This window comes from Temnothorax nylanderi, unplaced genomic scaffold (assembly GCF_030848795.1).
Source record: "Temnothorax nylanderi isolate EJ_2023f unplaced genomic scaffold, tnyl_v1.0 TNYL_tig0359_pilon, whole genome shotgun sequence".
NCBI classification, from domain to species: domain Eukaryota; kingdom Metazoa; phylum Arthropoda; class Insecta; order Hymenoptera; family Formicidae; genus Temnothorax; species Temnothorax nylanderi.
In genome coordinates this window covers 106,806-122,452 of record NW_027249421.1, presented here as the reverse complement: position 1 = coordinate 122,452, position 15,647 = coordinate 106,806, and the positions used below count along the sequence as shown (strand labels likewise).

The 15,647-nt window shown below is 37.0% G+C and overlaps 1 protein-coding gene across 3 annotated transcripts in view; it reads left to right on the top strand.

Annotated features, from left to right (window-relative positions):
• The window catches only part of LOC139781746 (cytochrome P450 4C1-like), a 102,270-nt gene that overhangs the window by 50,115 nt on the left and 36,508 nt on the right, over positions 1–15,647 (top strand). For all 3 annotated transcript variants that reach the window (XM_071720621.1, XM_071720623.1, XM_071720622.1), the window contains one exon: positions 12,685–12,778. In XM_071720621.1, coding sequence (XP_071576722.1) covers positions 12,685–12,778 — 94 coding nt within the window. The remainder of the gene's footprint in view (positions 1–12,684; positions 12,779–15,647) is intronic.

Genomic DNA, 15,647 nt, shown 5'->3' with positions numbered 1-15,647 from the left:
ATTATTTATTTATTATATTATAATTTATTACAAACTAATTTTTACGTTTTTTTAACAATGTCATATGTATGTAACATATTTAAAATTTTTACTCATAAAATACACTGCCGTCGAAAAGTTTCCGGACAGGGGTATAATTCGGGAAAATTCTTAATAAAACTAATTATTATGAAAAAATATTGATAAATTTTATTTAGTTGACAATTAGAAGTAACAAAAACTGAAAATCTCACGAATCAGGGACAATCCTTAGCTTAAAGCTCACACTTTCTTTTCATCGAACCAATCTCCCTTGGTGGACAGCACCTTTTGCACCAATCGCGGCATCCTTTCTACGAGTTTTTCCAAAACAGAATTTGGTATTTCACCCCATGCTTTCTGGAGGATCTCCCAAAGGTGCTCCTGAGAGGTGGGACAGACCGGATTAAGATCCGGAGATTGAGGGGGCCACACCATCATTTTGAGCGATCCGCTTTCCTCTTTTCGATGCAGATAGTTGGAACATAATTTAGAAGTGTGTTTCGGGTGATTATCTTGCTGCATGACAAACCCACGACCAATTAAACGTGTGCCAGACGGGATACAATGTCTACTTAGAATCGAGTGGTAGCCTTTTTGCTCAAGTATTCCCTTGATTCTGTGGAGATCTCCCACGCCCGTATAACTGAAACATCCCCACACCATCACGGATCCTCCGCCGTGTTTAACTGTAGGAGTTATGCAGTCTGGGTGCATTTTTTCCGAAGACGCGCGACGGACATATTTTCTTCGTTTTTGACCAAGAACCTCGAACTTCGATTCGTCGGTCCACAAGACTTGTTTCCACTAGAAAACCGTTCCTCCGGCGTGGGAACAGGGCGAAGAGACTTCAGTGGGCTCAAAATCACAAAGACTGGACCATCGAAGACTGGAAACAAGTCTTGTGGACCGACGAATCGAAGTTCGAGGTTTTTGGTCAAAAACGAAGAAAGTATGTCCGTCGCGCGTCTTCGGAAAAAATGCACCCAGACTGCATAACTCCTACAGTTAAACACGGCGGAGGATCCGTGATGGTGTGGGGATGTTTCACTTATACGGGCGTGGGAGATCTCCACAGAATCAAGAGAATACTTGAACAAAAAGGCTACCACTCGATTCTAAGTAGGCATTGTATCCCGTCTGGCACACGTTTAATTGGTCGTGGGTTTGTCATGCAGCAAGATAATCATCCGAAACACACTTCTAAATTATGTTCCAACTATCTGCATCAAAAAGAGGAAAGCGGAGCGCTCAAAATGATGGTGTGGCCCCGTCAATCTCCGGATCTTAATCCGGTCTGTCCCACCTCTCAGGAGCACCTTTGGAAGATCCTCCAGAAAGCATGGAGTGAAATACCAAATTCTGTTTTGGAAAAACTTTGTTTAAAATGCACTAGCTCGCGCAGAAGCCAGATCTTATGATTTAATGAAGGAAGCTAGAAACAATACAAAATGGATGGTTCAGAGATTGTGTATTCGATTTAGTTTGCAATTCAATGTACTTACTCGCAGAAAAGTAGTCGTATAATAAACATAAAGAGAGATATTCAGATATCATACATAAAAGTACGCTGTATCAAAGATAATGAAAAAGAAATCATTAGTAAAGAAACAATCCTTTCTTTTGAAATGATTTAAGAAACACGGTGGAATTAACCATTGTAAACTTATATCCAACAAAAGATTCTTTGGAAGAAAAGTATCATCTCTGAATAGTCATATATCGCCATTCGTAATTTAGTACAGTGTAGCTCAACTTAATTATATCAAAGAAAGAATCGTTTATATCAAACAAACAAATGAAATATCATACAAGAGAATATTATCACACAAATACATAAAATAATCATTGAAGTAATGCATCAACCTTCTTTTATTCATAACATAATCCTCATTGGCATAATAATAATCAATATAGAATTTATCTATTGAAACGTAAAGAGATTCTTTTCACGTGATTAAAGATTGAATAAAGACAAGATAAGTTGAATAACTTATTCTGATTAATAGTAAGAATATGCTTTCGTTTAGAGATTGACACATTAATTCTGAAACAAAGAAACAATATGCAAAAGTAAGGATTCGCAGAATAGTCCGATTCAGATCACAATAGACGAATTATATCTTAAGATATTGTCAATTAGTAATCGAACGATTATCTTAATAACGCAGAAAACGTTAGTTATAACGCGTCTCGAATTGCTACGAATGCACATACAATATTGAATACAAGTAACGAGTGTAATTACGCTTCTCGTTTATATCCTAATTAAAGACTATCGAATGATACAAGAGCAAATGTAACGCAGACTTCAATGTAATTATGAACTATTAGAAAGTTATCTTGAAAGAATGCATTTAGATAAGAGATTTACAATAGTCGTTCGTTATTGAAATGGTTGCAACCACACAAAAAGAGAGAATTTAAAGGAATCTATACTGAGCTCAGTGTTCTCAATAATGAGTAATCAAATACGCAGAGTCGACTCGTTTTTCTCAAAGATGAAAAAGCATCTCTTTTAATAAGAGCTTTCAATGATGAAAAAGCATCTCTTTTAATAAGAGCTCTCGACTTATCTGTAACCAATGATCGGATAGTTGAATAGACCATACGGTCATTGCAACGTTAGACGTAAATCTAACACCGTCCCCGTTATGATCACTGATTAAATGAAATGAATGTAATTTGTTACCTTAACACTGTCGTTAATCGGAATTACTTCCTCTTATGACTAGTCGGATTGACTAAGCTCAAAAAGAGCGCTCTCTCATTTGTAGCAAATGATGTCTTCCTTCATAATTGAGAGGACATTCCAGAACGTTTCGATTGCGTCGTAGTTTTCCGTCTCTCTTTCTTTCTCTGAAGTTCGGTATAATAGCAGATTCTCAATGATCAATGTGATGCAGCTGTTCTCTCAATGTATTAGAACCCGATAGAAATTAATTATCGGTTAATCTACGACTCGTTAATACTGTACGTATTACAAAAGACGGTGAAGCTACAATGAACTTAACGGACGATCCGTCGTAGAAGACGTTCGGAACGAGAATGGCTGCTCGCCGTGCTGCCCGCACGAACACGCCCGTGCCCGCATGCGCATTGATACACGCTCGACCGTAAGCGGTCCCCGTGCCGCCACGCGGTCTTCGTCGCGCGCATTGATACATTATGACGCGTAAAGCGGTAGCTATAGCTATTACTATAGCCATCTATGAAAGCTCTTTCTTATTAAATATAAGTCCGATTCTATAAATACACAATCTCTGAACTGACCTTACTTTATCTTTAAACAAACTTGTACAAAGAATGCCGCGATTGGTGCAAAAGGTGCTGTCCACCAAGGGAGGTTGGTTCGATGAAAAGAAAGTGTGAGCTCTAAGCTAAGGATTGCTTCTGATTCGTGAGATTTTCAGTTTTTGTTACTTCTAATTGTCAACTAAATAAAATTTATCAATATTTTTTCATAATAATTAGTTTTATTAAGAATTTTCCCGAATTATACCCCTGTCCGAAAACTTTTCGACGGCAGTGTACATATATATGATATGTCCATAAAATATATACACTGAGAATCGAAAAACAGTAATAGTCTCTGAATTTTCGTTCATTTTCAACTTTTAATCTCAATACACAGATGCTTACTTAAAAAAAAGTAATGTCTACTAAAAACCACAGTAATATCTAAAGATTAAGATCGTAAGCGATACTGTCTGAAAAAAATAATAAAAAAGAAATAATTACTGAGAAGTTTCATTATTCAATCATGTGCGATTCAGTAACCATTACTGTTGGCTCTCCATATTCGTTCTATCGCGCGAATTCAGAGCAGTTCAGAGATATATGAGATTCATAATAGTTACTGTAGAATAGATTGTTAGCTCAGCGTTAGCATATTAGGCTGTCATTCCGGAATCTTAGGTTCAAATCCCGTCAATATGTTTTCAAAAATTGTAAAACAGTGCGTAATTTTAATTAATAAAATAGAATATATGCGAAACCACGAATATAAATTAAACTATAAAAATATTGGAAAAAATAAGAACTATTTGAAAATAAAAAAGAAAAAAATTCTTTTTTTCCGTTAAAATATTGCACCGGAATCATTACTGGTCTTTATCGTAATGATTACTGTGAAATCCGTACTAGTTACTGGGAGAATGTTTACTGTAGTAGTGCGTAATGGTTACTGTAAGAAAGACTAAAAGTTGAGAGTAAGAAAAAATACAGTAATTATTACCATTTTTCAGCTCTCAGTGTATATACTTATGATATATACTTATCATAATAATGTTAATCCTGAAAGAAAGAAACAATAGAGTATAAAATGCAATACTTACAAAGAGTAACGGGTTACACAAATTATGCCGCATTATCCAACATTACCATTTTTACCTTTTTATCGTACATAGAAATGTACGCCATATGACACTTACTAAATAGACTACACTAAAGCTCTGTCTTAGTTTTACGTACAACAAAAAGTAATTAAAGATCTGTGAAGTAGACTTCAAAATAAAAGTTTATAAACTAATCTTACAGGTAAATCTTCGGAAAACCCACCTATATGAAATAATGAATAAAAATACCCAATTCTTACGTATTTTTGTTCTCTGAACATGAATATGGAACTTAAAAATGGCCCTGGGGACAAGAAACATCGAAAATCGCAAAAAAAAACGCAAAAAAAGTCATTCAAAATCAGCGTTAGCTGAATATTGATGCTAAATCAATATTCGTAATTATGCATAAAAACATCCCACTCTCCACCTTGACCTTTACATATGTTGCCTTGTAAAGTACATGGGCTTTCCACGCATGGAAAGTTGTAAACCCATGTGGCACTTTGTTTCGCGTGGAAAATGTGTATGCGTGGAGGCAGTAATTTTGGACACATGCTATAATTTAATCTTCAAATTAAAAATTACCATACACACACGTCACACACACACACACCCACCCACACACACACACACACACACACACACACACACACACACACACACACACACACACACACACACACACACGGAGGGTGCAAGGGGGGCCTCCGGGTCCCCTCCCGCAACCCCTCCGTTGGTAGGCAGCTGGTGGACCTCGCTTTACAACTTACAAAGTACAAGCTAAGTGTCTATCTCGCTTCGCGGGGCAGAGCGACACTTTTTCTGCCAGATTCGGACGTTTTGCGCAAAAACGCGTCGATTAAGCCTAAGTTCAACAAAATCGATGAGGAGTGGGCTCTCCTTCATTATTACCCCTTTATGGTTTCTCTTCAACTTGCGAGTCCGATCGCCATTTTTAAGTTTCATATTCATGTTTGAAGGACAAAAATACATAGAAATTGGGTATTCTTACCCATTATTTCAGATATTATAGATAGGTTTTCCAAAAGTTAACCTGCGTTTTTCTGTTTTTTTTTTGTTGCGACTTTCGATGTTTCTTGTCCCGAGCGCCATTTTTAAGTTTCATATTCATGTTCAAAGGACAAAAATACGTAAGAATTGGGTATTTTTATGGGTATATTCATTATTTCATACAGATGGGTTTTCCGAAGATTTACCATCTTACGCAGTAAAAATGACATATACCAAATTTTTAACTTAACATATTAACTATGACACCTTGTATGACGCTGCCGCTTTTTGTAAGTTAGTTTAGGATTCTAGCAGCTAGTAATTTTACTGCTGTTCGCTATTGTAAGTTGTAACACTTAGGGCCGGTTGTTCGAACCTGTTGGTAAGCTGACTAGTAGTTAAATATGTTTATCTTTGTCTAATTCAAAGGAAAAACAAAGACATATACAGGGTGTCACTGAATGTTTGGTACTTTCCTCATATTTAGATAGAGCGAGCCAAACTGAGTCGAAAAGTCATGTACCATTTTGCAATTTTCGCGATAGTTGATGAGTTATTAATGATTAAAAATCGCCGTATTGGCCCGCCCACCGCCAAATCCAAGCGCGCGGTGAGATGCGGCCGCCCCGCGGTCGGCGCGCGGGCAGTTGTTTACTACAAGCGGCGATGATGACACGGCGCGACGCACGAGCGGCGCGTAACGCCGGGCCCCCGTCCTGAGCGATGATAGTTTCTCGCCTTTTTTAACAGAAATAAAATTTTCTAACAACACAGAAAAATTTTTTGTGCTTACGTATGTACATACGTGTGTACATGCATACACACAGGAACATATCAATTGTACTGCTTAAAAAAGCGATTACTCAATTTACTTTTTTTCTTTTAGTAAGTAACGGTTGTCTTTAAGAAAGAATATTTTCTTGATGATAGTCTTAAAATGTACAAATTTTAGAAAGAGTCTTTATCATGTACTCGAAAGAAGAATTTATACTCCTTCAAAGAACATAATAAAATTTTATCAAAGAAAAGTCAAAATAATAAATAAAGTAATATGAGGACCCTCGAGATTAAAATCGGAGAAGTCAAGGCTATGAGGGTCAGACGCAGATCACAGTGCGTAATATCAGAAATAACTGATTTATTCGTCGTTTTGATACATTACATCGATCCGTACGTTTCGGCTCAGTTTTGAGCCATCTTCAGCGGTAGTTACAGAAATTAAGTTACACGTTCTCCGTACCGTATGGTGAGTATACTGATTCAAAGTATCAGAAAAATAGACCAATTGATCCATATCTGTAAATTTGTTCAATTAATGTTGAGATATTAAAAAGATCCCTTAGGAAACTCACCATTCGGTCTGAAAAACGTGGAATACAGAGCCATGTACATAATGAATACTCTCTGCGAGAAGACTTGACGATCTTGCCGACACGACACACAATGATATGAAAGGTCTTGCAAGAAGAGGCATGTCGTAGGTCAACACACCGGCGAGGATTATAACAAAGCACGATTTGACACCGTCACAATATTACATGTACCAATAGTAAAACCCCGATTTGCCAACGACCAAAGTTCATGAGCATGGATTACAATTTGCTCAAAACCGTGACATATGCATGATGCAAAAAATCCGTGTCATTTTGAGACGGTGTCAAATCGTGCTTTGTTATAATCCTCGCCGGTGTGTTGACCTACGACATGCCTCTTCTTGCAAGACCTTTCATATCATTGTGTGTCGTGTCGGCAAGATCGTCAAGTCTTCTCGCAGAGAGTATTCATTATGTACATGGCTCTGTATTCCACGTTTTTCAGACCGAATGATGAGTTTCCTAAGGGATCTTTTTAATATCTCAACATTAATTGAACAAATTTACAGATATGGATCAATTGGTCTATTTTTCTGATACTTTGAATCAGTATACTCACCATACGGTACGGAGAACGTGTAACTTAATTTCTGTAACTACCGCTGAAGATAGCTCAAAACTGAGCCGAAACGTACGGATCGATGTAATGTATCAAAACGACGAATAAATCAGTTATTTCTGATATTACGCACTGTGATCTGCGTCTGACCCTCATAGCCTTGACTTCTCCTATTTTAATCTCGAGGGTCCTCATATTACTTTATTTATTATTTTGACTTTTCTTTGATAAAATTTTATTATGTTCTTTGAAGGAGTATAAATTCTTCTTTCGAGTACATGATAAAGACTCTTTCTAAAATTTGTACATTTTAAGACTATCATCAAGAAAATATTCTTTCTTAAAGACAACCGTTACTTACTAAAAGAAAAAAAGTAAATTGAGTAATCGCTTTTTTAAGCAGTACAATTGATATGTTCCTGTGTGTATGCATGTACACACGTATGTACATACGTACGCACAAAAAATTTTTCTATGTTGTTAGAAAATTTTATTTCTGTTTAAAAAAGGCGAGAAACTATCATCGCTCAGGACGGGGGCCCGGCGTTACGCGCCGCTCGTGCGTCGCGCCGTGTCATCATCGCCGCTTGTAGTAAACAACTGCCCGCGCGCCGACCGCGGGGCGACCGCATCTCACCGCGCGCTTGGATTTGGCGGTGGGCGGGCCAATACGGCGATTTTTAATCATTAATAACTCATCAACTATCGCGAAAATTGCAAAATGGTACATGACTTTTCGACTCAGTTTGGCTGCTCTATCTAAATATGAGAAAAGTACCAAACATTCAGTGACACCCTGTATATATATATATATGTATATATGTATTTGTTATTCATATATATATATATATGATTTAACAATTTAACTAGTAGTTAGTTTACCAACAGGTTAGAATAATCGGCCTTTCATAGACTAGATATCGTGTTGTTTCATATTGCTCCTCTATATGCCCTTATGGAAAAATACATTCAACTTTTGGTGTTAACCGTTAAAAAAACACCGTAGAAAAACCCTTAAAGTTGGGTGTGATTTCGGACCGCCAATTGAAGGTTAACCATCATTTGAAGGTTAATCTTCAATTGGCGGTCCGAAATCACACCCAACTTTAAGGGTTTTTCTTTGGATGATGGTTAACCTTCAATTAATGGTTAATCCTTAAAAATGACGGTATAAACCCTAAAAATATGAACCCTCAAATGAAAGTAACAAATATGGCGTCCCAATGAGAATTTCTTAAGGGCTCCGCTCGCTGAACCGGACTCCTCGCCTCGATCCTCTCTCTCGGACGCTAGCTGCCGCAGCTCTCCCTTTCCTGGCGGTGAGCTCTCCCTGGTGATCCGACTCTCGCTCGGTTGGTCTCCAGAACACGCGCCGCAACGATCAATCCGTCAAGAAAGAGGTAACGGACTCGACACGTTCGACGAAACGCAAGCAAGTGCGGCCATGACACCTAACGAGTGAGGAAGGAGGCGGGGGCTCTTTGAGAGTGGCGACTCGCGCGTCGCGCCATCTAATGTGAAACGATCGGGCGTTGTAAAACGCGAAAAGAATTCGAGCGCAATATCTGAACAAATTATTTAATTTTTAATAAGTCCAATTATTAATATTTATTTTTATAATTGAACTTATTTTTTATTTTGATAAATGTAAATACAAATATCTTATTGTATTAATATTTAATATTAATAATTTAATTAGTTGCTTAATTTAACTTCTTGTTTAATAAATGAGCGGATGTAGTACTGAAAATGTAGCTATTATATAATATTTTAATTTTCAAAATTGTCAAATTACAAACAGGAATTTTGTTGTGACTTTTACAGTTATAAAGTAACTATTTAATGGAAATGTGTTTAAAGATAAAGTAAGGTCAGTTCAGAGATTGTGTATTTATAGAATCGGACTTATATTTAATAAGAAAGAGCTTTCATAGATGGCTATAGTAATAGCTATAGCTACCGCTTTACGCGTCATAATGTATCAATGCGCGCGACGAAGACCGCGTGGCGGCCCGGGGACCGCTTACGGTCGAGCGTGTATCAATGCGCATGCGGGCACGGGCGTGTTCGTGCGGGCAGCACGGCGAGCAGCCATTCTCGTTCCGAACGTCTTCTACGACGGATCGTCCGTTAAGTTCATTGTAGCTTCACCGTCTTTTGTAATACGTACAGTATTAACGAGTCGTAGATTAACCGATAATTAATTTCTATCGGGTTCTAATACATTGAGAGAACAGCTGCATCACATTGATCATCGAGAATCTGCTATTATACCGAACTTCAGAGAAAGAAAGAGAGACGGAATACTACGACGCAATCGAAACGTTCTGGAATGGCCTCTCGATTATGAAGGAAGACATCATTGGCTACAAATGAGAGAGCGCTCTTTTTGAGCTTAGTCAATCCGACTAGTCATAAGAGGAAGTAATTCCGATTAACGACAGTGTTAAGGTAACAAATTACATTCATTTCATTTAATCAGTGATCATAACGGGGACGGTGTTAGATTTACGTCTAACGTTGCAATGACCGTATGGTCTATTCAACTATCCGATCATTGGTTACAGATAAGTCGAGAGCTCTTATTAAAAGAGATGCTTTTTCATCATTGAAAGCTCTTATTAAAAGAGATGCTTTTTCATCTTTGAGAAAAACGAGTCGACTCTGCGTATTTGATTACTCATTATTGAGAACACTGAGCTCAGTATAGATTCCTTTAAATTCTCTCTTTTTGTGTGGTTGCAACCATTTCAATAACGAACGACTATTGTAAATCTCTAAATGCATTCTTTCAAGATAACTTTCTAATAGTTCATAATTACATTGAAGTCTGCGTTACATTTGCTCTTGTATCATTCGATAGTCTTTAATTAGGATATAAACGAGAAACGTAATTACACTCGTTACTTGTATTCAATATTGTATGTGCATTCGTAGCAATTCGAGACGCGTTATAACTAACGTTTTCTGCGTTATTAAGATAATCGTTCGATTACTAATTGACAATATCTTAAGATATAATTCGTCTATTGTGATCTGAATCGGACTATTCTGCGAATCCTTACTTTTGCATATTGTTTCTTTGTTTCAGAATTAATGTGTCAATCTCTAAACGAAAGCATATTCTTACTATTAATCAGAATAAGTTATTCAACTTATCTTGTCTTTATTCAATCTTTAATCACGTGAAAAGAATCTCTTTACGTTTCAATAGATAAATTCTATATTGATTATTATTATGCCAATGAGGATTATGTTATGAATAAAAGAAGGTTGATGCATTACTTCAATGATTATTTTATGTATTTGTGTGATAATATTCTCTTGTATGATATTTCATTTGTTTGTTTGATATAAACGATTCTTTCTTTGATATAATTAAGTTGAGCTACACTGTACTAAATTACGAATGGCGATATATGACTATTCAGAGATGATACTTTTCTTCCAAAGAATCTTTTGTTGGATATAAGTTTACAATGGTTAATTCCACCGTGTTTCTTAAATCATTTCGAAAGAAAGGATTGTTTCTTTACTAATGATTTCTTTTTCATTATCTTTGATACAGCGTACTTTTATGTATGATATCTGAATATCTCTCTTTATGTTTATTATACGACTACTTTTCTGCGAGTAAGTACATTGAATTGCGAACTAAATCGAATACACAATCTCTGAACCATCCATTTTGTATTGTTTCTAGCTTCCTTCATTAAATCATAAGATCTGGCTTCTGCGCGAGCTAGTGCATTTTAAACAAAATGGAAGCCTAAAAATTAATATTGTAACGCAATTATTATAATGCTTAAATCATAAAATATTTACATTATCCATGTCTGCCAATACAATATAATTTTTTATTCATATTGCATTCTATATAATGGCAATGTTATATATTTGACAGGCAAATCAAAATAGCTTTGAATCGATATCGAAATGATGAAATATCGATGTCTTAACAGAAAATACATAATTTGCCTGTTTACAGTCTGGCGCGATGAATGTATGTCACAAATATAATCTCTTCTTTTAAAAAATGTCATATAGCACAAACATCGAATTAAGCTTCACGAGCATTATTTCGATATGATGTAATAACGATGATTTCGACGTCAATTAGACGTTGATTCGATGGGTCATTTCTCGCTGGGATAGGGCCTAAGTCAAATTTTTTAAATAAAAACCCCTATTTTTCATTGTACCATCTTTCTCTATTAATTAATTTGAACAACTTTTGTTTGAAAAGTTCTTTTATTTGCCTAATACTTTTTGAGATATTCAAGGAAAACTTGGTAACTTTTTCAATATTTAGCTTATGATATCTTGATAATTGTTTGCCAGAGGAAAAAGTGGTATAGAGGATTTTTTGACTTGATTTTGTCTTAAGAATATGCTGTTGCAATAGCACTCCAATTTTTTTAAATATTTGTAAACACTCCAAAAAGATGCATACACAAATATTTAAAAAAAATTGGAGTATACTATTGCAACAGCACATTTTTGAAATAAAATTAAGTTAAAAAGTCCTCTGTATCACTTTTTTCTCTGGCAAACGATCATCAAGATATCACAAGCTAAATATTGAAAAAGTTACCAAGTTTTCCTTGAATATCTCAAAAAGTATTAAGCAAATAAAAGAATTTTTCAAACAAAAGTTGTTCAAATTAATTAATAGAGAAAGATGGTACAATAAAAAATAGGGGTTTTTATTTAAAAAATTTGACTTAGGCCCTATTGGGCTCAATACAGACCCTGGATCCAAAATCCAATGAGATCGTCTATTGGCCCCCTTCAAACCTTTCAACTTTTATCTGAAACACTTTTCCAATAAACCAAGCCGTCAATTGACACTTAACGAAGATTAACACAATAACATTTAAACGACACCCAACGATAAAGGGATCATGGCGACACTGATTAAATCGACATAGAACATTAAAGGTTAACACCCTGGTAACACCAAACCAACATCCAACGATGACGATCAATCTCCAACCTACACTAAACATTGATGCTTAATCCCCAACCTACACTTATCATTGAGAATAAACTCTCAATATACACTCATCATTGAGGATTAAACCCACAACTTACCTAAACCTTAATGGTCAACACTCAATCTACACCTAAATTTAAGTGTTGACTTAACTTTGATGACAAACACTAAACTTACGCCCAAATTTGAGTGTTAACTTAGTGTTAACACTCAACTCTGGGTGTCAACCATCAAAGTTGAGTGTACTTTTTCATAAGGGTGTCACAATATTTCGCACTTTTTCTATATTATATTGACCCATATATAGAGTTTTTAAAGCTATAAATATTTTTGGAATATATATGTTAATATATTATCATGATACTTTTTTTTAAAATGCGTTTGCAGAAACTGCCATGGGCACTTCTCTACGAAGTCTTGATGCGTTTCAGCAGCGGTATCTAGAAGCAGTTCATCAGATGGGCGAACTAGTTATTTATAGGTATGATAATTTATAGATGTAATAAATAACTGTATATTCTGTCTTAAAGTATGATCTCGTATTGTAGGGGAGACCTAGTAGGCCAAATTTTCAGTTTTTGATTTTTATTAAAATATATAAAAAAATATTATTGTCGCGTTTATGTCTACGATAAAGCGTATATTTGGCTATAATATTCAATTTAATTTTAACCCTGTAACGTCCGCATTTTTATTTCGCTGTTATAAACTTCTGAAACTCATATATTTGGCTTATTTTATTATTCGAAGGTGAAAAAATCGGCAGAAAAAGATTTGGAGCCCAAAGGGTGAAAATTATGATACGTTACACTAATGCAACGTTGACCCTGCCATTCTACAGCCAAAGGTTAAAATAACTCCCGCAATCATTTTTCATATTCATTTACTCTCTAACTAAAGGGATCAACACGTATTTACGAAAGAAAATAACTCTAACCTTGTTTTTCGAGCACGTTCCGCAGACGATTTTCGGCCTCGTGGTCATAGACCCTAAGTCGGAGACACAATTTTGTTTTCGGAAGAAAAATACTTTGTTACTTGGCCTAGAACGGTGGGATCTACTTTATTACGAGAGTAGTAAAGTATAGTACTAACGATTCCTACCAGTAAAAAATTCTCCAGTTGTCGACAGGACAATTTGGCGCGCCCATAAAGTAATGTTGCACTAGTGCAACTCTGGGCGCTAGAGAGTTAAAGTTAACTTAATTTTAACATTATATAGAAAAGAGATAGTTTTCTTAGGTCAATCATCGTCTTCATTGTCTGATACACAATTTTCATATTTGTAGAAAAGTAAAAATTAACGTTGTTAGTCAACAAGTCCCGAATGGCCATTTTTATTTCAATCCTTTGCCAAACTTTTAAATATTCATGGATCTAATCAAAACTGTTTCAATCATTTTTTTAATAAACAAACGGTAAAATAGTACTATGACATTTCTTTGTTCATAGCTAGTATATAAATTAAGCGTAAAAACAAAAAATATCTAAAAAGTACTTTTATTTAGAAAAACGTACACAGCACGAATATTCTTGACCTTGACATATATTATAGAGAATTGATTTCTGAATAAAACGCCCTTTGAATCAGGCGGCGGTCACTTACCCTGGCGAAAACGAGAAGCTTCATGAACATTTGTTTGACGTTTACGTGAGCGTTTCCTTTATGGAAAAAACACTCAAAAACATTCAAACTAATACTCAATTTGAGGGTTATTTCGGACACCCAACTTCAGAGTGACACTCAACTTGAGTGTAACCTTCAATTGTTGATTTGAGTGTTAGTCTCAACTTGTGTTCGAAAATTAGCGCGCTCTCCAAACGCTCGGGTAGCGACAGCGACGCGGCGACCGCGGCGAGGGGAGCGCGGCCGATCGGCTTTTGTCTCACCGGTCCGCGCTTACGACGCCACAACGCAAAACGAGCAGCGACGAGTTCATCGGCGCCATTCAGTCAAGGTTCGCGGTAGAGACAGCACTGTTTCTCAGTTACCCGAATTCTTTGTTCGGTTGTGTGATTTCGATACTATGTCAGTTCAGCGAGTAATCGCGATAAGTGCAGTCAAGCGAGATCGCCTTTTGTATAGTTTATAATTACGCAAGTTGTGAATCCGCTTCTAACAAACGATATTATATTCGGAACGAATTGTAAACGAACTGTATCGTTGCACTATTAGGACCGGTCTACAATGGTTGTTGTAAGTCGTAAGTCGTAAGAATTGGCCAATCACAGTTCATTATTCTTCAACCGCAAGGAGAATAATGGACTGTGATTGGTCAATTCTTACGACTCACGACTTACAACACCCATTGTAGACCGGCCCTTACCGACGAGCCGCCCAACGTGGGACACCCGCCTCGCGACCGCAACCGCGCGTGGTCCGATCCTCTTGTTTACGACCGGATCCAAGAGGTGCGTGCGTGTGATAGTCGTGCGTAGCAAAGGAGAGCGATTCATCATCCCTGCAGACAACGGTGATGAGCACGATACCGCGCACTTCCGGCGAAGGACGAGTTCATGTGGACCATCACGAGGATTCCCGTTCAGCATCCCTTGCCGTCATCGCCATTGACGATCGAGCTGCGTTCACCAACGATAATACCCTGTTCTATTCTCTTTCCGAACCACCGGATAAGCGTGTACCACGCCACAGCGGGCTCGTTCAAGCCCATCCGACATTTGTCGGATAATCCTGTCTTACGACAGACGCATTTTTAATACAATTCGTCGTCTTACAAGGCCGAGCGACAAACCCCGGCCGTGTGATTAACAGTTTTATTAATCATCCCGGTTCGTTTAGAAGCCACGTGCCTCAGCCGTGTTCAAAGTACGCAACAGCGTATACAATACGAGATTCCGGTACCCTGGCGAAAATTAAGAAGCTTTATAAAGCGTTGACAACCGTTCAATAAGGGTTTTTTTGAGAGTTTATACGCTTTCAAACTTTATAAGAACGCTTACACAAAGCCGTTGGATTTTGAACGCTTTCAGAACGCTTATAAAACGCTGTATATAACGTTTCATGAAAGTTCTGAAATGCTGAGGCAACGCTTTTCAGAGAACGCTCAGTAAAAGCTGCGTGCAGAGAGTTTGCTGTCAGATTTTTCAAACGTTTAGCAAACGCTTTTCCCAACGCCGTAAGACAAGCGTTTTCAATCCGTTCAGCAAACGCTCTTCCGATGGCGAATTGTAGAGGCGCAGTGAACGATTTGTAAGGCGTTAACGCAAACGGCTTGGAGACGCCCAAGAAACGCTTTTCCCGACTCCGCAACACAAGCGTTTTCCCTCCGTTCAGCAAACGTTCTTCTAACAATACCGCTAGGCGGCGTATCTTTCTCGCATTTAAAATA